At 39.2% G+C, this 23,536-nt stretch overlaps 1 protein-coding gene across 1 annotated transcript in view; it reads left to right on the top strand.

Annotated features, from left to right (window-relative positions):
* sntg2 (syntrophin, gamma 2) overlaps positions 1–23,234 on the top strand; it is a 99,797-nt gene extending 76,563 nt beyond the window's left edge. The window contains exons 15-17 of the mRNA XM_031732027.2: positions 20,187–20,279; positions 20,664–20,774; positions 21,785–23,234. Coding sequence (XP_031587887.1) covers positions 20,187–20,279; positions 20,664–20,774; positions 21,785–21,913 — 333 coding nt within the window. The 3' untranslated portion in view covers positions 21,914–23,234. The remainder of the gene's footprint in view (positions 1–20,186; positions 20,280–20,663; positions 20,775–21,784) is intronic.
* The last annotated feature ends 302 nt before the right edge of the window (positions 23,235–23,536 follow it).

Here is a 23,536-nt window from a genome sequence, read left to right as displayed (position 1 = left end):
GCTTTCAATAGTCACGATCTTTAACAATAAAAAGCATTAAACAGCTTTACAAAAAGGAGTGTCCCCAAATTGACGATCAGTTGTAATATTGACATAAATTAGCAGATTAAATATTAAATAAATATAGCTAACTAGTTATTACAGTGCAGCTTCAAAAGTATCCTAATTTGCACGAGGGTGCAATTTAATGTTTGCACAGACTTTTATATTTGAGATCAAAACACGACACAGAAAAGCAGAGACGGGCTTTTAGCTTTTATGTGACACCGTTTATGTGCACATATGTTTTTTTTGTTTTGTTTTTTTTGTTTTTTTTTTTAATGTTGGCTCCTTTTTCACATGAACAAAAGTTAATCAATGAAGGTCAAATGAATAAAAAGCAATTAAGTCTAATATTTGTTTCTTGTGATAAATGCGCTGAAGCCTAAAAACTCAGTGATAAACCTAAAAGCTTGGTTTCTGTATTGGAAATTGTTTTCCGGGCTTTTAAAGCCCGTGCTCAGTCGAGTTTTATCTGTTGATGGCCAGTTCAAGAATGTTCAGTTTTTATTTCTATTAAAAGCTTTGTGTTTAGGATTGTTGTTATGTAGGGAGAACAAGGGCCAGCCAATGAGACCATAGCTGGACTGGCGGTGGGCCGATGGTGATTTTTCGTTTTTATGGGCCACTGTGTTTTTTTTTCCGTTTTTTTCCAGTAACGGTATAAACACTGAAAGGTGGTCGATTGGCCAGATGCTGGGAGATGTGTAAAAATAACTCAATTGTTTGGTGGTGGTTACTGCGGCGCTTCCACAGATTCAGTAACATTAGCAAGTGGTGGAGGCCAGCAGATGCAACACGCTGGCAGGTGGATGACGGAAAGGCAGGAGGAGCAGAGACCCGAGGCGGTGAACTGAACTTCAGGTAAGAAGGTATGACCTGCAGTCTATCTGGGTCAGATATAAACCAAGTTTAGGTGGAGTTTATTTTTGTTATGCTGACTTTTTACAGTCAGTTACAATAACTCGTACTGCGTACTAAGCTAGCATGACGGAGTTTATATACTGCTGGGCGGGTGCTATGATGTTATTGATGTTGAACTTGTTTTATGTTATTTTATTTATAAGGTTAGTTATTAGAGTTTCCAACCGTCCTGTAAAAAACGGAATGGTCTCGTATTCAGTTTCGTATTGAGGTGAAAAGAAACACAGTTTGTCCCGTACTTCAGCTACAATGAAAAAGACACAAAGCTGGAGTTATTCTGTGTCTTTGCTGCTCAGCTGCGTCTTCTTCTCTCATTCTCTCCTCTCCCGTTTCTACTTCAATCACGAAACTGATCAATGATCAGCTGATCGGCTTTTCTCTCTTGTTTGTTTTTCGCCCACTTTGCGCCAGAAAGAGGAAACCAGCGGATGTCGCGTTAAACAACAGCAGCACGTTTAAGCTTGATCAGCTGCTGTTAGAATTTATTTAATATTAATATCTAGCATCAGCTGATGTTTGCTGGAGTCACAGCTGTAAAGCTGCTGGTCATGATGTCGGTTTGTATATGTGGTGAGAGGGAAACATGCAGATGAAACCAGGAGATGTCCTTACTGAATCATCAGAGCTGAACAGGTGATGGAGAAACAGGTTTACCTTTTAGGTGACATGAATGAGTTGAAGGGAAGTTATGAACCGTTTCCGAGAGACAAATAACACCAGGATCCTTTTCTACGTAGCTGACAGCTGGTAACTGTGCAGGGGCGGGTCTAGCAAAGTTTTTGCCAGGGGGCCAGGTAGAGCATTAACAGGGAAAGGGGGGCACAAAGAAATACTTTTCTTTCTTATTTTCATTTAAAATGTCTCGCTTTTAACAAATAATTATCTGAATCTTACAACAAACGTTTTCATCTGATGTAAAATGTATAGAAATCCATCCATCCATCCATCCATCCATCCGCTTCCGCTTATCCTTTTCAGGGTCGCGGGGGGCGCTGGAGCCTATCCCAGCTGTCATAGGGCGAGAGGCGGGGTACGCCCTGGACAGGTCGCCAGTCTGTCACAGGGCTAACACACAGGGACAGACAACCATTCGCACTCACATTCACTCGCACATTTACACCTAGTGGCAATTTGGATTATCCAATTAACCTATCCCCACAAGCTGCATGTCTTTGGATGGTGGGAGGAAGCCGGAGTACCCGGAGAGAACCCACGCAAACACGGGGAGAACATGCAAACTCCACACAGAAAGACCCCGGCCTGATGGTGGAATTGAACTCAGGACCTTCTTGCTGTGCGGCAACAGTGCTAACCACCGTGCCACCGTGCTGCCCTATATATATAGAAATCCATTGTTGTACATATTAATTTTTTTAGGGCTTCATCATAATTTCTTCAGAAGTAGCTAAGTACTGCATATGATGCCAGTATTTTCCCACATTTTCTAGATACTGTACCAGTACTGTGTGTGAAATGCCATCAAAAAGTCAATTAAGTTTTTCTTTCTCACCTGTCTTTCTATCTCCTTTCACTTTTTAAAGGTTGCCATGTTAGAAAAAATATTTTGCCCTGCCATGCTGTTTATTGATGTGGCAAATGAATGATTTATGAAAATATATCTAAATCTGTCATCAGTAATCAGTAATGATCATGTCTCACCTCTAGTCTTCTCTGTCTTACTTTCAGGTTTTCACCACGTGTTGTAGATAGTTCAGGAGGTTAACTCGACCAAGCAGTCTACTTTCGGGTACTGTTTAGAATACCAGAATAGGGAGGATGGTGTAGTTTTAAGTTTATTAGACTGATACATATATACCAACAAGACCGTGTACATCACTGTGATAAACAGCGTTTGTTTTCATTCAAAGGCTTTATGGTTTTTCCTATAATACCTGGTGGGCCGGTCGCTAGTCAAAATGCCCGGGCCGATTTTTTGTCCCAGTCCAGCCCTGAATGAGACAGAGTTATTAACAGACAGACTAAACTAGAAGTGAATAGAGCCTGTTGCTGCCATTATGTGCGATCAATCAACACTGGGAAACAAACTAATCCATGTACCCGACCTACCATAAGTGGCCAGGACGGGACGTGATTTGCTAAACATTTCATGTTTCGCACGTCGGCTTCTAGAGCAGAAAAATGAAGCAAACCCAGTTCCTGATGTCAGTGACTCAGTCCCCACTGACCCCCATGTTAAAGTGCCCAAACTCATAAGAGAGACAAACATGAATATTTTATCAGGATGTTACTTGACACTAAACAAGCAAGTTATCCGTTTTTTTTCCCCTATGAAGTAAGTCATGGTGTTATATGATTACCTGGCACTGAACCTGCAGAGAAGATCACTTTAAAAAATAAATAAATAAAAATACTGAAATTAAGGTTCAACGTCCACAGTCCGGTCGGTGACACCCCAGCGCCCGTCTTGGTTTCACACCTGTTTTGATCATGGCTACTTCTCGTCTTTCTCCACTCTTTGGCTTTCCACCACTATATTTTGGTAAATGCCAATCCAGCCTATGGATTCCTCCTTGCTGATAAGAGATTTGCATCTTGCAGCCTCGTCTCTGGGAGTCTGCTGCCCGTTCTTTTGTCTTGATCTTGTGATATTTTCACACCTGTGCTTTCTACACTGACAGTGACGTCCTTGACTGTCGTTTTGAAGTTCTTCTTCACAGCTCCAGGGATTTTTCTGTCATCAGCTCAAGTTGTTCGCTATGGGCAACCTGTCCTGTGTTTATTTCAAAGTCTAGCACTGGGTACCTTTTCCTTCAGATCTTCCCACACTGCTGTTCTTTATATATTGTTTTGATTCTCTGTGTCTTTTTTGTTTTTAGACGAGCTGTGTTTCTGTCAATCAGGTTTCTGGTCGTGTTGTATGCCTTTGGCTTTAGTTGAAAACGGATAGAGAGATGGACTGAATGAAGGCTTAGCAGCAATAGCCTTTAATTTGTGACCAATCCCTGCAAGAAACTCATCTGCTTGTTGTTATTAACTCACTTTTTCACTATTTTGTGAAATAGTAAAATGCATGGAAATAAAAGTTGATAGTTTCTCCTTTACTGTCATTTATCTTTTGATTTTAAAATCAAAACAGTAATGAAAAGCATTTCATACTCTGTTCATCTTTTGAGGGCACTTCAGTTTTGAAGTTAGATTTTTTTTCCTGATCAACACCCTGGCGTTAGTCAACCACATTATGTGTTTAAAAAAAGTTTTAAAAAAATCAGCACTGCTCATTTCTGCCAATTTAATGCTTCAGCAGTGAGAAGTTATTTGAAAGTGATGAAGTTCAGTGTGATTTTCATTTAGTCTTATTAAGAAACTAATTGCTTCTAAAACAGAACGACTAGCCAGCACTCCGTTTTCCATAAATGTTATTGTTACTTTCAGCGCGTTTATCACAAGGAACCTAAAGAATTCGTCTTCACATCAATGAGCCATTAAATTGCCTCTTAAGCAAAAATGTTTAAAGTGTAAAGCTCTCGTGGAGAGTGCTTTGTTAAGAAATCTGTGGTTGTAGCTGTTTCATGTCCATCAAGAGGTCTAAGCATAAATACTCCACAGACAGCTTAAGAAGCCAGGAGTCACCCCAGGACGCTCTTCCCCTGTGTTTTCAGTTATGTTAACTTTCATAATTTGGTTTAATTGGCTTCTAATTTTTTATCCAGTCAGCATGTACGAGACCAGATAGATCCCAAAAACATGTGACGCAGCACTTTGCCTTTCAATTTATTATGCCAGCATCTTATTTGTGTCTGCTCTCTCTAGTTTCTGTTTCACTGTAGGATCTTTACCTTATAATATAAAGCGCTTTGATGCAACTGTCCTTGTGCTTTGATGCTATATAAATAATTAAATGAACTGAATTGCTGCATACCTTTGTGTAATGTAGACTTTCTAATAGTTGTAAGTCAGATGGCTCAAATGTGGCATGCTAACAAAATGGGAACAGAGGACTTTCTAACTTCACAATATTACTTTTGAGAACAGGGCACCAGTATTGGCACCAGTTATCTGGTAAGTGTGGATTGAGCTGCACACTGTTGGTCTGTGAGCAGGTCCCACTGAAGGATGTCTGATATTTTAGTCAGAAACAGACTCCATGAGAAGCACGCTGGAGGTCATTCTGAATGACTTTGGCAGAGCTCGTCTTCACAGAAACGAGCCGATATCGGTCCTGCTGCTGGGTTGGTGCCCTGCTATAGCTCCATCCAGCTTTTTTGTGTAATGGGGCATTTCCTCCACATGCTTTAGACTGTGCTGGGAGACACAGTAAACCCCCTTACAACAGCATGTATGCATTTGCCATCCAGGAGGAGTGGGGCTACCTGTGCAACCTGAATGGGCAGGAGATACCATCTCACGCTACTAGTAGTGACAAGGACGCCAGCAAAGATAGAGGAAAATCAGCCAGGAGGGATAAGCAGAGAGCAATGGTCTGTGGACACCACCTGCTAAACCCTTTCTGAAGGTTGTCTGGTTGTTGCCTCTCCAGTGCACACTGTCACTTTCTTTTGCAGCAAAGCTGGTGTAAAAGGAAGTGACAACAATAGCTCATACTTGCATTTTATTCAGCCGTATGTCGAATAATTGCACGGTGCTTAATTTTTGGGTTGCCTAAAAATTCACCGGTTGTAATGAACAAATTGTCTGACACTAAATTTTCCTGGCGATTAACAGATGCTTTGGGTGTAAATATTAACAAATGCGTGTGTGAGGGATATAAGAATATTCCTCTGGGATTTATAGTGGCTGGAAATTGTTTGGCCATTGCCGTCTTTGTGTTGCAGTATTTTAATTGTGTGAACTGTGGAGGGATGCAGTGTGATATCTGGCAGCAGTGCTGCGAGAAATTTCCATCTTTCGACACATAATTCATTTTAAAGTTTGAATTATTTAGCCAATACCTATTCTCTTTCTTTTCTGTTCTCTGCTTTGATGTTCAAGCTGAAAATGAAAACGTGGCTTTTCCTTTTTCCTGCATATTTGCGTAATTTTCTTTGTGTAAATGTCCGCTCCTTAAAAGTCAACAGCTGTCAGCTTCATCTTCAATCATGAATTCAGAAAGCTTCTAAAATGGGAGAATGTTGATTGAATATTAATGTGTTTGATGAGAATCAACTTTCTGATAAATAATAAAGAATCCAAATAAGCATCTTATGAGATGACCTGCAACTATGGATTCTACTGTGGCCACTTGAAATGTTTACTTCTAATGGGTTAGAAGCTGTGGATGAATTTAATGATGAATTTTATACATATATATACGTATATATACACACACACACACACACACACACACACACAGATAGATAGATATAGAGACAGATCTATCTATCTATATATATATATATATATAAAAAAGGTTTCCATTTAAATTCATCCACAACCATCAACAGCAACATGAGCACAAAAACAGATAAATGGCTTCTTTCTAGAATAATACACAACATTTATTAACTGAATTTCATTTCTGTAAATGTGGAACTTCAAATAAATCATGAAAAGCAGATAAAAGACCTGAACAGGGGAAATAACTTTAGTAATGGTGCAGTGAAGATGATAGTCTAAGGCAACACAGAGAGGGAGACAGGACCCAAAGAAATCTTGAAATGCTGCAAAAAGGTTTGTGCAAAAAGGGTTTGACGGTGTTGATGAAAGTAAAATGCGAACAAAGTACAATAAAAACAGTCTTAGCATGTAATTTAAACCTTCACTAAAGCTTCTGCTTCACAAGAGAAATTGACAAAATATATAATAAAATCAGAAAAAAAAGGAAATGCTGAATTTTTATATTCTTTTTCACCATTCAAAGTTAGATTAATGGGTTTTTTTTCACCGAGTCAGTCATCGCCTCCTTTCCAGTAGTTAAATGGGGCACAACTGGGAAGTTGGAGCCTCCAGGCGTTCGTACAGTAAGTTTTACTTAACAGTACTGGGTGAAAATGAGCGTTTCTTTCTTCCTTTTCTTTACATTTTTTATGATTCTGGATTTTGGCATCAGGGCCACATTGGCAGGGATTCTAACACATGCAGCCATAGAAAATGAGCTTCTTCAAGGCCAGCACTGACTGAAGTCACACTGAACTGGACCTCCAGAACATTTTGGAACATTTTTCATGGACTTGCCCGATAATACATACTAATAATACAGCTTGCTGTGTATTGCAGACCATCCCAGAAATGTGTGCTAAACTTTTAGTATTTTGAAATTCTTGACATTCTGTTTATTAGTTTCTTACTTAGCATTAATTAGCAGATGTGTGTGTTTTGTAGCCACACAGTTTATGATTACAGCTTGCTTGCATCCTAAAAGTCACACTTGGCAACTACTGGCTTCAAAAACATAACACAGCACTGACCAAGCTTTAAAATATCGAGTCCTCTTGCTAGGCCATTGCAAAAAGACTGACATCAGACTCATGTATTTGTAATATACTTGCACACCTCAGTGACATGCGCTTGATCGGGATTTAGTAAGGCAAACAAATCAAAGAATGTCACTGAAGTTTAACACGTTAAACCAGCCGTATGCTTCTGCTCATTATTGAAAGGGAAAACAGTATTAATATTTAATTCAAATCCATCCCCTCATCTGTACTTTTTAAGATGGAAATTGTGCTGCGGCTCTGAAAACATTCCTCACGTCGCAGAAAAGGAACGCAGGACGGAACGAGGCCACTTATTCATTTTCGTTTTCACCACAGTATAAAGCACCTTCTGTGAATCCGTTTGTGCCGCATTAAATTCAGAACTGAATTATCTGAGGACTCGCAGTAACACAGAATTGTTCGATATCAGGGAAGAGCTATGTTTTCACAACAAAGTCCAAGTCTAAATAACAGAGAGCTCCACACATGGTTCTGTTTGATCAGGCTTTCATCAGCACAGTTTGATTCTTTCCCATTTGAACATTATTACCAAAGTAATTCCCAGTTTCTTTTAATTCCAGCCTCAGATTGAGGAAGGGGGAAAAGAACATTTGATTCACCTACTGCAATAAGCACAATCACAGATATCGAGTTCCTTGCTTAAAGCCAAAATGCAGTCGTCTCTGTCTGTATCATTTAGTTTCTCATGGAACTTTAAAATCTCCCACACAGCCATGTCCATTATACTCGAGAATTAAGAAAGTATGGCACATGTCAGGTCAGACTTTTCATGAAACGGCCAGCGGTGCCTTTAATTTTTCTACATTCCCACCCTTTCACCTCTGAAGTGCGGCCAGCCAAAGATAAAGGCTAAAAACACTATGAAGCCTCAGGGCTTTGGTGCGTGGGACCCTTAAGTAGGGACATTTATAAATATTACAAAGCAGAGCACCTGTCAGAAGCCATTTAAATCACACAGTCACAATCTAAAATCCTTTCCGGGTCACTGTGGGAACCAGGCATAATTAAATGGCATCTTATTTCACTTTTGAACAGCAAACCAAACGTGGGTATAATACCAGCAAGCAGCATCTTTGACTCGGCACAGGACGCGGGCAAAAGCCATCAATCTGAAAGTCTTGGGAACCATGTATAATCCTTTTATGTCCGGAGAGCTCATGTGGTCACTCAGAGTTTAGAGTCATAATTCCACAGGACTCAATTACATTCTCCAGTTAATTCGGCAGATGCTAATTCCTAAGCCTAAATCACTGTTAACTGTTAGAAACTGTAGACTGTAAACTGTCTTATATACAGCAGCAACATGAAATTTTTATTCTGCACAAGGGAAGCTAAAATTACTAATGTCTCTAGCAGTTGTGCTGCTGTTTGCCAATATTCCCTTTTGGGAATGCGATGTGGTTTCTGTATCAAAGAACACCCTGGTAGATAGGGCTGTAGTCTCGGGATCAGCTGGTCTGTAGTTTGATATGCTGCTGTTTTTCATACAGACTAAAACTTAATACTATTACTAGTGCATCTCAAAGAATTAGAATATTGTTCAAATTTCAGATAAATATATGTCCCAAAATCACAACTCAGTACTTGCTCCTTTAACACTGATTACCTCAGCGTGGCACGGAGGTGATCGACTTGAGGCACTGCTGAGCTACGGCTCATCTGTCTTTTTGGGTCGGGGTTTCCTTGTCAATTCTCTGGGGGTTCAAGGTCAGGGGAGTTTGTTGATTCATTAAGCACAGCAAAATGATGGACAGCAAACCATTTGGAAGTAGTTTTGGTGCTGAGGGCAAGTCCTGTTGGAAAAGGAAATCAGCATCTCTATAAGGATTGTTAGCAGATGGGAGCACGTTGGTCTAAAATCTCTGTTATCAGTCTGCTGTGTTGACTGTCGATTTGACAAAACACCAGGAGAGGACGTGGCACACTGGGTAAATTTTACCCTGGACTTCAAACACCTTGGATTCTGAGCCTCTCCGCTTTTTGTCCGGTCTATAGGACTTTGATTTCCGAATTCAAGGCAAAATTTTGTCTCAAAGGTGAAACTTTGGACCACTGAGCAACAGTCCAGTTCTTTTTCTCCTTAGCCCAGGAAAGACACCAATGATGTCTGTGATTCAGGAGTGGTGAAGTTAGTAACAGTGTAGCACCTTTCCTGAAGGCATCTGTGTTATGATGGCTCCTGATTTACAGACACCTGTATCAGTTTATTCGTTGTAAAACTCTCCCTTGTTCTTGAAATTTTCACGACAATCCTGTTAAGGCTGCAGTCGTCCCTGTTGCTGTTTTTTTTTTTTTTTAAACCACACTTTTCTCTTCCATTAATATGCTTCGATACAGTGCTCTGAGCAAGCCAGCCCTTTCAGCAATGACCTTCTGTGGCTTACTCTCCTTGTGAAGGATGTCGATTGTCATCTGGACAACTGTCAAGTCAGCAATCTTCCCCAAGATTGTGGTTGCATGTATTGAACAAGAAGCACTCAGAGAGCACAAACCTCAGCCAAGGCAGGTCAGTCTCTGGGCACTATTTGCTTTTTAAGGTGATAATGTTGTATTTTATATTCATTTTCCTTCTTTTGTTCTTTTTAAACACTTAAAGAAGTTTTTAGCGCAGTAAAAAGCAGTGTAAGGTGACATTCAGTTCTTTTTTTTTTTGGACGCACTTTTGTGCTATTACGAGTAATCCATTATTTTTGGCAAATCTTTAAATAGACTTTATGTCAAAGAAGCCAGTGGTGTACTTGTATTTTGTTAAAATGGGTGGCCAAGAAGCTGAGTGTAGCAGCTGTTTGAAAACAGAAATTCCTCTCATCAGTGAGATCTTAAGGGACATGGGCACAGTTTGATACACTGTGTCACTTTGTTGGTCCAAAGATAACGAGTTTGATGGCTCCGAGTGGATTTTTAAATAAGAGTGCAGAGTTTGGCACTCAGTGTGATAATTTGTTTTTATATTTACAAACAGAAACAATCACACTTTTGTTTCATCATTTATTTAACAAAACAAGTTTTTATTATGCATATTTTTTCTTCAGAATAAAAAGGTCTCCTGAGGGTTGTAACAATCCCTTTGTGTAAGTATTGTGTAATCCATTTGCTTAGATACTGAATGTGAATGAGTGTTGAATGGGCAGGATGTAAACTACGTCTTTGCTGGTTGTCAGAGGCAATCATTGTAATTTCAGATTTCCTGAGACTTGGTTTTCTTGTATTTTCATGACTTTGATTTCCCTGCTTCTCTAGGTGAAAATGTCATGGGTTTAATTAAAATAGACCCTTTCACTGCATTAACCATATGTTAGCAAAATGAAAAGGGAACCCTGAGTTCTCAGAATGACCATTCCCACCCCTACAATTTGCCATGAAAATATAGCTAGCTCACACTTTAAATGCCTTTGTAGTGAAACTACGTTTTCTCTGTGGACCAACACATTTTGCAGCAAGTCAGGGCTCTATGCTTTTCACAAAGCCTTCAGGAGTTGAGGGAACTCTTCCCTTTAATTTATTTCAAGTCAAAAAGCGTTAACTTGTAAAGAAATATACATTTTAGGTCAATTAGTTTTTGCCTTGCATTTCTACCGAGCTGAAATAACCTGAAATTTGACCCTAACAATGTTGATTCACAGCATAATGGACCGATGGCATTAACCACAGCAGCTTTGCAGGCTTATATGCTACTCTTTGTTCAGTGCCACCTCACACAAACCATAAGCTCTGGGGTGTTACTACTGAAACTGGTATTAGCTGGATAAACCACAAAGACGAGATTCATTTTTTATCTATATAAGCATTTCGAAATGGGTTGTTTCAGTTTTACAACAGAATACTTTGAACAATATGAACAAAATTGGAGGTTTGGCACATCTGTGAGCTCTCTGAGCTGCACATCATGTTGCATCCCTAAGCCTTTCAGAAGGATGCATCTGGACCTGTCTTCAAAACACTGGATCAGATGCTTCCAAGTAGAAAAACCCAGTTCAATGCTCATGGCAGCCACCATAAATGTGCTATGAGTCACAAAGAAGGGAATAAATGTATTGGCATCAGGCCTTCAGCATGTATGCTGGGGGGTGGGGGGTGGGGGCATAAAATCAACTGCTCCAACCCAACAGTGTTTATATTTAACACTTTTTTGCACTTTGCATGTTCACATGTGCACGATTGGAGAGAGTGTTGACTTAAAGCACTCTTGTGACCCCAAACACGCTGTCATTGTAACAAGGAGAATCACTGAACAAAATATTTAATTCATGCGTTTGACTTTGCTGCTACAGTTAGAAGATCAGAGCACACGTAGCTCATGCAAGGCTCTGTGGGCACTGCGCTATCCAAACAGGCCAGACTGTAACTTCTTCAGGCACAGTGCATCGCACAAAAAATAAAAAGCCAACAATCGAACCGTGGGAGATACAGACTGGCTCGGTTAGAGCTACAAATTCTGATTCTCAGTGAGCCGGTTCACTGTGCTTTATAGAATATTGCGCTTAAAATCAACTTTAAAAGATATTGTAGTGTGATAAAATAATAGAGCACTCTATGCTGCTTTAAAAAAGGCATGTATTGTTAAAATTTGTTAAAAATAAAATCAGTGCAACTATTTATAAATATGTTTTGGATTAAAAAAAAACCAAAAAAAAAAAAAAAAAAACCTTACAGTTGTTAGAATTATAGCTTTGCAGCAGTAGCTCATCCCTGCAGGCCAGTTTAAATCTTGCATTTCTCTAGCCACTTTGAGTCAGTCTTTCTACAAACATAAAGGTCAGAGGTATAAGTTTATAGAGGTGTTAATTATGGTTTAAACAGCACATTTATTGGCCCCATGTTTACCTAAAGTGTTGATCTAGTGTTACGTTTAAGACCTTTCTGCCTACACCACTTTGTGAAAGCGAGCTATGGAAAATATCAGAGTTTAGGATCATTTCTGTGGCACTCTGTACATGTTATGAGAAAACCTAATTTCAAAACAAAATGCTTTGGTAGCTTGGTTACAGCTTTGCGTCTGTGGTTAGTCGGTTATTTGACACGACTGTGCTGCCAAGCTATTCAACGATGAAGGTAACAGTTTTGATTGGCTGTTACTGTTTATACTGTTAAACTGAACCAGAGGACTGTTGAAAATACCATTTCAGAGGATGAGTCCTCAATGTCGATGTTATTTGTTGTGTACTGCTCATGTAGAACAAACCATTAGCTCCACATTTAAGACCTGTTTTACAGGGTTTCTGTGCTGTAATATCTGGAAATATTGTCTAATCTTGCACATTAATCTCAAACAGATTCTATCTATATCCACAGAGAAAGACTGGCAGCAGCAAAAGAAATTAAAGAATGATTCAGGCTGCTGATTTCATCTTTACATACAAATATTTCTCATAAAAATAGAACCTTGTGCTGTGTAACCTTGTGTTATGTTCAGTTCTCAAACCTGGAGAAAGGCATCAAGGCAAAACTGGCTCAGAAACGGGCACTGCAATGTTGGGAAAAAGATAATAGTCAGCCAGAGGCAGTTTTCAACCAACTCATGCAGATGTTATCTTTGCATTTTAAAAGCTTAAAAAAAATCTACTTGTGAAAAGTATGTAATTACTGTCAAGAAATGTGAAGCTTGCTCTGTCTGCTTCTGTCTGAAATCAAGGATCCATTGTTTCAGAAGTAACTTGGACATAGAAATTGTAACTAAATAAGGAAGACAGGGCTCACCAGGCAATTACATGCATTGACATAACACATGCAGAGAACAGTGAATATTATATGCAGTAATCCAGAATGGTCAATTACTGAGCATTCATTTTCATACATGTTAAAGATCCTGCTGCATGCAGCTGATAGTTGCCAAGTTTCAATAACATAACGGTCTAGTATATCATTATTATTATAAATGAGAATGTCAATGGCAGATGATTTGTGGGTGAAATGTGTCCTATTGAGTAGAGCCATACAAAGATTAAATTGTTAACTTGGCGGCGGGTGCTTAAGATGCAGGGCATTAATTTGATTGTCCAGGTTTCGTCTCCTCTGTGCAGCCTGTGCTACATGATAGATGTGACCAGTACAGTAGGCTGACAAAGGGGTACACAAACAAAGGGAAGACAGTCAGAAAGTTCTGTGAATGTTAATGTATTTGCTTGTGGTCGACATCAAAAGGCATGGACACATTCGTACATTAACTGGCCGTGTTTTTCCAGCACAGAAGCAAACCCAAACTGCAGGACGGATGAAGAATAGACCTGATTTCGTTCTCTCTTCTTTGCTTTAACAATATCCCATTCCTCTGCTGTGCCAGACATTAGCTTCAAAGGGGAGCGATAATATGCAGGGGTGTTTGATGCTGCAGTCACACAGTCAGCTCTTTGCCAGCTAATGATTGGCTGAATCCGCTCTTGATGTGACATCAATGTCAATTGTCAAATTGCAAGTGACATTCAGGACAGTCTGAAATCCAGGCTAAACAACTAGACTGACACACATCTCTAACAATGCAATCTATGTCAAACCGCTGATTGATGCCCAACATTTCTGCATGTATTTGAATGGCCTTATGGATACAGGTAACCTCTCTCTTTGGCCATTTGGACAGGGCATTGAAACACTTTATATACTCAATGCTTCTGACCAAGTCGAGGCTGCATGGGCAGGTTCCCTCCCTATTAGTATGAAACCAAACATAAATATGGTAATGTAGCATTTTTTCAGTCTTTAATGATGCAAATGTGGGAGACTGTCCTTTGGGAAGCCAATGAAAGTGATGAAGGGTTTCAATTTGCCTGTGAATCTCTGTTCTCCAGCCAATTAGGCGAGCCTCCTGTGGTTTCTGAGGAGCACTCAGCAGAATCCATCGTATACTAACCTTCAAACTGACTGGATCAGGGCATTACATAAACACTGCTGATGGGTATGAGTACAGGGTATAACAGACAAAATTGCCCAGCGTGCATCCTCTAACACATTTTTACTCTTTTTGTTATTTGGAGGTGATGAAATCCATGTTATTTCACTTGCGCTGTATCCTACAAGCTGAAATATCGCCAAGCATGTTCGAGTCATAAACATGTTAGGGTTATGCACAACCTTTCTTACTTTGGCCTGTTCACAAATACAGGACTGTTTTGGTAAATATAGGTTTTGGTAAATATGGTCTTGAACAGGGTTTCAAAGGTTTTCTTGGGACATTGGCTGTTTGTTCACTCATTTTCAGTCCACCTCTTGTACTTGACCATTTTTAGAGAAATGTTGATTTGTTTGGTTGCCTGAGCTGCTGATCCTCAAGCATAAAACAAAAGCAAAAACACATAATGTTTCTCATTTCTCTACTTGACTATGCAAGAAACTGCCAACGATAACAGTTTGACAGGCACAAAATAGTAATTTTGCACCATCAGTGTGACTCCTAAAGCTTTAGTAGCCGGAAACTTGGCATATCTTGACATGATGTGCAGCGTTTCTTTAAAGAATGGCAGTAACTGGAAAAGGGGTCAGGCCTAAAAGAAACAAAACAAAAGAAACCCCAAAACATATGAACGACAGCAGATGAATAGTATCTGAAGTTACGTCCCTCGAAAAAAAATGGGAAAAGATACAGCAAAGAGCTGACACAGGATCTGTGAAATGCATCTGACTTTCCACTGAAGCTCATCAGAAATGGTCTAGTGTGGCTGTCAAGAAGCCGTTCTTAAGGAAAGGGAACAGGAAGAAAAAGGTGATGTACGCCAAATTACACAAGAAGTGGACTGAAAATCACGGGCAACAGGAGTGATGCATCTAAATTTGAAATTTCGTGATTCAAACATCAGCATGTCTGAGGTCAAGAGAACAATACAACTGAGTGTCTACAGCCATCTGTAAAACACGGTGGATTGTTGATTGACCCATATGTTTGGATGCTTATTGCCACCTGTTGCATACTCTTGACAGTGATTTTTGCAATTTAGGGTCTTCAGTTTCACTAGTCTAATAAAATCTGGATAAAAAAAAAAATGTTTTTCATCAAAAGGAAGATTGATTCCTGCTGAACACTTACTCTGTTGTACAAAATTGAATATTGTAAGAACTAAGTAAAGGAAAAATAAAATTGGGAGAGGGGAAAAAAAAGGGGGTAAAAAAATTTTTTAATTTAAGTTTCCTTGCAGGTGATGAATATTGCAAACTCTGTGTTTCCCTGTAGGTGGTGCACTTGTCCTCTTTAAGTGCATCGTCTTTCATGTTTTTTTCTACCTGCTTCAGGAGCTTTTCATCAGATCATAATTTCCACAATGATGACAGTAAAATTTTTGGGGACATTTTCTATCGCCTGCACTGATATTAACCAATATCGGCCTGTTGACATGAACGATGTACAGCCGGCAGCGGAAGACGTTTCTATATTGTCTCACGGCACTTTTATGTTGGCTGAATGTTTAAAACAAAGAGAGTTTAAAAGCAATAATTAACAAACCCAGAACAGCCACACTGGTATCAGCTCTTCACACTTGGGTCCTGACCCAGGATTTTGCATTTCTGAATATTTTTATATTAAACTATCAAAATAATCAAGTGTTACTTTAGGCGCCTGATGTTGATGATAACTGATTTATACATTTTCTTTCTTAAAATATTGTTAACATGATAATTTGAGAAACATGACACCTGTTTCAAATTAACACTTTATGCGCAGCTACGACATTCAGTACATTCAAACTGTTGGTGAATGTTACAAGTTACTTTCCTCAGTGTGGGGTTAAAAAAAATGCTGCAGGTCACTGAAAAGTCTATTTTAATGAACATGAATTCTTAGAAAAATTTATATTTTTGTTTTTAAAATATTTTTTGTTTACTTTGTTTGCAATTACAGTAAAGTACAGTATAATGTTTTACATGTTTATCTTCAGTTTGTGTATTTGCATGTTAACATTTGCTAATAAGCATCAAATAAAGCTAAGGCTTAATATCATTAAGTATGTGGTCATAACCAATTAGTCATGAAAATCCGCCCTGATGGAAACCATCTCCAACAACCTTTATTACAAATCCACTCATTGTTAAGATCTGTTATTCTAAAAGCCAACTAACCCAACCTGTTTCCCTTTTAAACAGTGAAAGTCTTTGAGAAACAATAGGCAGTGACACATTACATAAGCAGCCCGTGTGTCTGGCTGTCATCCAGCACGTGAAGTTCTTCCAGTCACTGATGTGCAGAGGGTGGGGTTGGTTCAGGGTGGAATGCATTTGTTGGTGTGATCACCTGTCATCACCATCTTATCTTGGTAATTTCTGTATTTAACAGCTTCCTGTTAGAAGGCATGCAGCCACTGAACAAACAACCTCGTGTTAAATTTCGTATAATGTTTTAAAAGTTTCTTCATTTAGTGTAATTAGCAAATACATTTCATGCTCGTCAACAAACATGGAAGTTCGTCCTGGTAGAGTTCCAAATTCTCACAAGCTCAGACATTTTTAACAGATCTGCTTCTGAGAACAACTTGCATCAACACAACCTGTTCTCCTCGGTCTCTGTGTGGTACATTGGGTCAGGCCAGTACATGGTGACATCTCTGTTAGGTGTGGTCACTTAAGTACACTTACCCCCACAGTGACACAGGGTGTGGTCAGAGGTTAGCTAAACGTTGCCTCAGGCTGGAGCCGTTTGTGGTACTATGTATTTAGCACCTTTTTTAGTGGGTAAAAAGGTGAATCTGTGTCTTTCACAGTCTTCGTTGCCACCCTTCTTTTTTATCTCCTCGACGCCCTTTATGATCAATTATGAAAGACACAGCAGATCTTCACACTTGTGAGCGTTCCCTGTGTCCTGTGTTTTCTTTCCCTTCTACACACATGCTCCTACTTCTGTCAGACTTAAGGAGATTTTCTTTAAAAATATTTCATGTTGCTAATTCCCTCAGAAAAATCCTTTCCAATTAGTGAAGTGTAGTCACTGCTCACCGTGTCACAACAGAGTCTTACATTTGGTGACAGAAAGAACTTAGCAGCTGGCCTGCTACTGTGGGTTTCTTTTTTTCTTCATTTTTTCACCCCATTCCTTTCACAGCTGAATTCACGACACCACTAAAGACAGGGCGGTTGAGGTCTGTGAGCACAAAACACTTTCAGTAAAAGGACTGTACAGTCCCTTGCCACATTCTCTGCACACTGCACTGTATAATTAAAATCACCATGCCCCTGCTGTCTGTGAACATAAAGCGAAAATATAGCACAAATACAAAAATCAGAATACGCTTCTTGCCATTCCAACTGAGTGGACCGCACAATCGAAAAATGAAGTCGTGAGGCAAGAGAAGCCTTTTGAGGCATAATGCTCCGCAGAGGCTGAAAAGCTTACACATCAGTGCTTTCAAAAGATTTGCGTGAAAAGAATTGGAAAACACATGCTTGTTTGTGTTCCAGCAGGAAAATGAATGTTAACAATTTATAGCTTTTAAAATAGATTTCCCGTGTCATGTGTCTTGACATTATCAGAACGCCGCACAGGATGCTGGGTGTGCCAACAGCTCATGCAAGACCAAAATTAATAAATAAATACATTTCAAAAACAGATTTGCTCTTCTTATCAGATATTGCCAGCCTAACATGTCAGACTTCCACAAGCGCTCTACACATGGGAAATGCCTATGATGTATGACTGATGAAATATTGTGAGTTTAAAACGGTTATATGAGTCCATCATACAATTAGAACATGCTGTTTGTATGAGGATCCAAACAACAGCAATGTTTCATTGGCGTACATCTGCTTGTTTTACCATTGTGAGTTGGAAGAAGTAGATTAAATTACACTAAATGTATTACATACTTTTTTCCCCTTATACCCACATAATTCAAGGATCAAGAAACCTTGCTTATAGTTCACTTTACTGCTGTAGATTCTTCACCGTACAATATGTACATTCACCGGCATAACTGTTTGTTAGGCATAACTGTTCAACTGCTTGTTACACAAATGAGCCAATCCAATGGCAGCAACTTCCTGTATTTCTTTCAGAAATTGCTCATTTTCTGGGACTTTTCCCCACGCAGCCATTCCTGGTGTTTACAGAGAATGGTCCAAAAAACAAACAAAAAGAAAAGAAAATCCCCCAAAAAGGAAATATCCAACAACCACTTATTAAAACCCAGCCATGGTATGCAAAAGACCATCTAGGAATGAATAACACATCAAACTTTGAAGCAGATTAGCTACGGCAGCAGAGGACCACAAAAGGTGCCACTCCTGTTAGCTAAGAACAGGAAACCGAAGCTTCAATTCACACTGGCTGGCCACAATTGGACAATAGAAGACTAGAAAAAGTAGTATAGTTAGTCAGTCAGTCATATAACTATAGTCATATAGTTAGGGCTGGATCAGGTGACCCTGAACCCTCCCTTAGTTATGCTGCAGTAGGTGTAGGCTTTTACCTACACTTTATCACTAAGTCACTTAAATAAATCACTTTAAGCATATTTGCACTGCACAAGACACTTACACATGTGGATTGCACAACACTGGACATTATATTTCTTCATTACCATTTAGTACTTGTACAGCTGCTGTTATTGTTCTATATTTCTTCATATATTCTCATACATTTCTATACTGGTATTTGTGTATTGTGTATTTTGTTGTACAGTTATTTTATTTTTAACTTTAATTTTTATATTTTATTTATTCCTTCCTAGTTAAATTTACCCTTCATTTTAATTTTCATATTTATTTCCTATCCTATTCATAGTCTTTTTTTCTTTAGGTCACGAGCAGTTGTCTAAGCATTTCACTGCATATCGTACTGTGTATGACTGTATGTGACAAATAAAATTTGAATTTGATTTGATTTGATTTAGGGGATTCCCATGATGCATTGTGTTTTTCTTCTTCAGTCACCTTTCTCACTCACTATGTGTTAATAGACCTCTCTGCATTGAATCATACTTGTTATAAATCTCTGGCTCTCTTCCACAGCATGTCTTTTATCCTGGCCGCCCCTCCCTGAGCCTGGTTCTGCCGGAGGTTTCTTCCTGTTAAAAGGGAGTTTTTCCTTCCCACTGTCGCCAAAGTGCTTGCTCGTAGGGGGTCATATGATTGTTGGGTTTTTCTCTGTATGTATTATTGTAGGGTCTACCATATAAAGTGCCATGAGACGACTGTTGTTGTGATTTGGCGCTGTAGAAATAAAGTCGAATGTTCTGATGAGTCTCGATTACTGTTGTGACAGGGTCAGAATTTGGATTTGGTCGAAGTCACGGGCACCAGATCTCAATGCAGTTGCACACATTGAGGTGTGGTGAAGCAGATTTGCTTCATGGAACATAAAAGTAAAAATTCTACTGACGTGATTTTTGTTGTCAGCTCACACCAAGGAAATAAAACTAAACTGAATCCGTACTCTGAACCTTTATCAAATACTGTAACATTCTTGTACACATTTCTTACAGTGGACATTTTGGCATGTGACACTTGGGTGTAGTGAATGTCAGTGAATGCAACATTAACCTTGAACATGATAATTCTGGCACAGCTAAATGGAACACAGCCATTGCTAATTGGGTTAGTTACACCTGTGCTTTTCAAAGTATGACAAATCAGAACAGCCGCTAGAAAGTAAAGCATACTTTGTGTTGTCATAAAAACAGTAAAATGAAGGGTTAACACAGATGTATGGTGAATGCTAAGCAGGTTATTTATTTATCTATACCACAAATGTATTCAGTGTTCCGCTGTGAATGCACGCAAGACTACCATTCCTCTCTGGGTTCGATGCAAGGCTGTGGATGCTAATGCAGAGCGGTATTAAGTGCCTTTGTACAGCAATGTAATGCAGAAATGTGTCAGCCAGTTTGTTAATGGATGTCAATTCTCTCTCACCAGTCCAAAAGCTACATGTGCAGCAGCCAGGGGAATGTGCTGTGCTTCACCATAGATTTTGCATCAGGCTTCACCTGCTCTGAAAGCACTTCAAAGGTGACATTTTACTCCGTTCACAATTCTTGTTGGCATACTGCTTCAACTGTTCTTAGTGTTGAGATGGCAGTTCAAAATCTCCTCACTGATGTTTGCTTAGGCACTAATCATAGCTATTTGGGGGGGGGAGCCAAATTTAACATTTTGCACAAATGAATTTCTACCATTAGGACTTTTATATCTTCAAGAATAATATGCTATTATTAAAATGACAGTTTGAGTTTAATTTAGCAGATCTGCACTGGTTAAAATCCTTCATTAAATAACTTTAAAGATGGTCCACTGTGCACAAACTGCACATTAAAATGACATTTCTTGATCATGCAGCCTGTTGTGCTCATTATTGAAACCCCTCTGCCGTGTTTTTTCATCCTTCCCTTGTAGACCATACTGTGGCGATACAAGTTCTCTCAACTTAAAGGCTCCTCTGACGATGGGAAAACCAGGGTAAAGCTCCTTTTCAAGAATCCCGAAAGCAAGCAGATAGAAATGAAGGTAATAAAACATTTCTTCCCCCAATTTAATAAAATTAGATGTACTTGTTTAATTCAAGTTGGGTTCTTTTACACTAGTTGTGACTTGAAGTGCGGGATTTCTAATTAGTCTCTGCCTCTGTAGCACCGTGCATAAATCAGATAGTCAAGATGTGATTAAACGGTAGTTTTATTTAAGTGGTTTAACTCAAGTATTTCATTAACTGTTTAGGAGTTATGGCCATTTTTATACATGTAAAGCTCTGAAAATGTGAGCCTAAGTAATTGGACAGACTTGTAAGGAGTCAAGGATCTTTCTTCAATACTTGGATGAAAATTCTCTGAAGCCAGTGTCGGAGGTCTAGAACCCGTGAGCACAAACTGCTGTGTCTCCTGCAGCCACTTTAAGATAGTCTTGGTTTCGTCCGTCTAAAGATTTTTTTCAGAACCTTGTAGGCTCTTTTAGATGTTTTCTGACAAACTCTAATCTGGCCTTCTCGGTCTTGATTGTAACTGGTGGTTTACACCTCTGTATTTACCTGAAAGTGTCTCTTGATTGCAGACTTTGACAAGAGTGAGTGCGTTCTTGTCGTTCAGGTTTTTCCAGTGTTGCCAGTTGATTCCTTCATTTTAACAGTGTACCAGACTGTTGATTATTATTTTTTAATGCATTACTGCCTTGCATTCGTTAGACCTCTTGAATTTAAGCTGAATATCTGCACTTTAATCACATCGTTTTATCAAAAATCCACTCTGATGTACCAGAAAGAAAAATGTCATTGTCTAAATACGACCTGGCTGTATATAAATCTTGCAGGAAGAAGCTATTTGCCCTGACATACACTGTTATCATTCTCTTGTGCAACTCCTAGTATTGTGACAGATCTGGAGAGTGCAGTTAGCATCAGCCACAACTACCAAATTGATTAATAATCCACAATTACCTGTTAATTTTTTTAAAATACTGTGATTTGGATTGTGAACATAACGGACTAATCAGTGCGTCGCTTGTCCTTGACGTGTGCTTTTCAGGAGCTGGAGTTTGCTAATCTGACAGCCGTCCTCCACTGTATACATTCTTTTATCGCTGCCAAAGTGGCCTCCATGGACCCTCTCTTTATGTGCAGTCAAAGCTTCCTTGGAAATTACACGAACAGTTAAGAAGACACGTCCTCATCGTGATGTGCACCTGAGGCAAATCAGCAGTATTTTATGCACAGAGCCCATTGATATGTATATCTTGTTCTTGCTATTTTTGTATGGACTTCTGAAAAAGACATCTTTGTAAAAGACTCTTGAGGTGGGTGATGTATGATCTACTGAAGGAAAGATGAGGTTTCACTTTTAAACAACTAGAGATTATCCAGTGGGAAAAGATATACAGTTCTTCCATTCTTCAGTTTGCCCCCCTCCCATTTGTTAATTATTCAGAGTGAAACTTAACACCTATGATAAAAAAAATGTAGCTGCCACTGTGTTTAACAGAAAACCTAAAAATGAATTTTGCTACATGTCTACCTAATAACATTGAAGAAATTTCAGCTGAGTAAATGAAGCGGATCTGTCACAGGGGGATACAGGATTAAAACAGGCCTTTGACAGGGATATTTCCAACAATGATGAGAAAGCGTACTCTTTTTTTGTTCCCCCCCCCCCCCAACTTCCTGTGGTTTACCTAGTATTGTCATGTCTGAAAAAGTACCGCAAACACCTTACAATAAAAAGCAAAAATAATAGCCTCCAAATAACCACCGAGTTGACTCGACAGCACTCTGATACGGGCCCAGACTAAAATTAAAGAAACTTCACAAAGGCAGCGCTGGTGCCAGGCTTCAGTACTTCACTGGTTTGGATTAAATTGCAAGTTGTTTGTGTTACTGTTTCCATCTTTTGTATCAAATAAAAGGCAAAAGTCCAGAGTGCTGCATTTCTCTGGCAAACAACAACATTTTAAGCTTCACAGTATTGTTATAGTCTTTTTTTTTTTTTTTTTTTTTTTTTTTACATTCTTTTTCTGAATCTCATCCTGACATGATGAAAATACTGTACATCTTCAACTTTCTGTAATGGTTTTAGTGTTAAATAACATGTTTGCTGTATTTTCAATAAATGGCTTACAGAGTACAAGTTTGTCATACGAGGCATGTCAAAGCTCCCTGTGGGTCTACATGTATCTACTTTCACACTTTAACATCTGCTAGCCCAGCTGCTGATGTCTGTCTTAATACTGCATTTTTGTGCCGAACATACATTTTCTGTCTTTTCCAAAAACAAAAAGAAAACGCTGCACAGGTAGCTGGGTTTTATTGGAAGAGCCTGTTCCACTACTTGTTTTCAACTGAACTGGGCTGCAGCACAGTCTCATTAAACTGAGTAGTTTAATTCTGTGAGTTAGTAACTTGAGTCTTTTCACCCATCAGAGAATACCAACAAGTTCAAGGTCAACAGACAGCTGTTTGCAACTGTTCCTTTAGCCTGTGTCTCCTGGTCCTTGAACTTTAACTCGGTACAGTTGTCTTTGCTACCCACAATAAACCAGGGAATAGTAACCCAGACTTTTTTGTTCTGTTGGTTTTTCTTTCTTTTCTTGTTTATGTGAAGTTGCCTGGAGTTCTCCAGCCAGCATATTAATTGATTTACTGGTTCATTTAATGATTTTTGCCATCTATGGGGCAACAGAGTTGATTCTTCCCATTGTCCTTTTTGCTGTTCTGCTGCTCAAACTGTCACACCACAGCTCCAACTCCACACACACTGGTCGACAGGTCATAAGCAGTTTGACCC

The sequence above is a fragment of the Oreochromis aureus genome, linkage group 19 (assembly GCF_013358895.1).
Source record: "Oreochromis aureus strain Israel breed Guangdong linkage group 19, ZZ_aureus, whole genome shotgun sequence".
In the NCBI taxonomy this organism is placed as follows: Eukaryota; Metazoa; Chordata; class Actinopteri; order Cichliformes; family Cichlidae; genus Oreochromis; species Oreochromis aureus.
The sequence above is the reverse complement of the archived record's forward strand: the minus strand, read 5'-3'. Positions and strand labels throughout refer to the sequence as shown.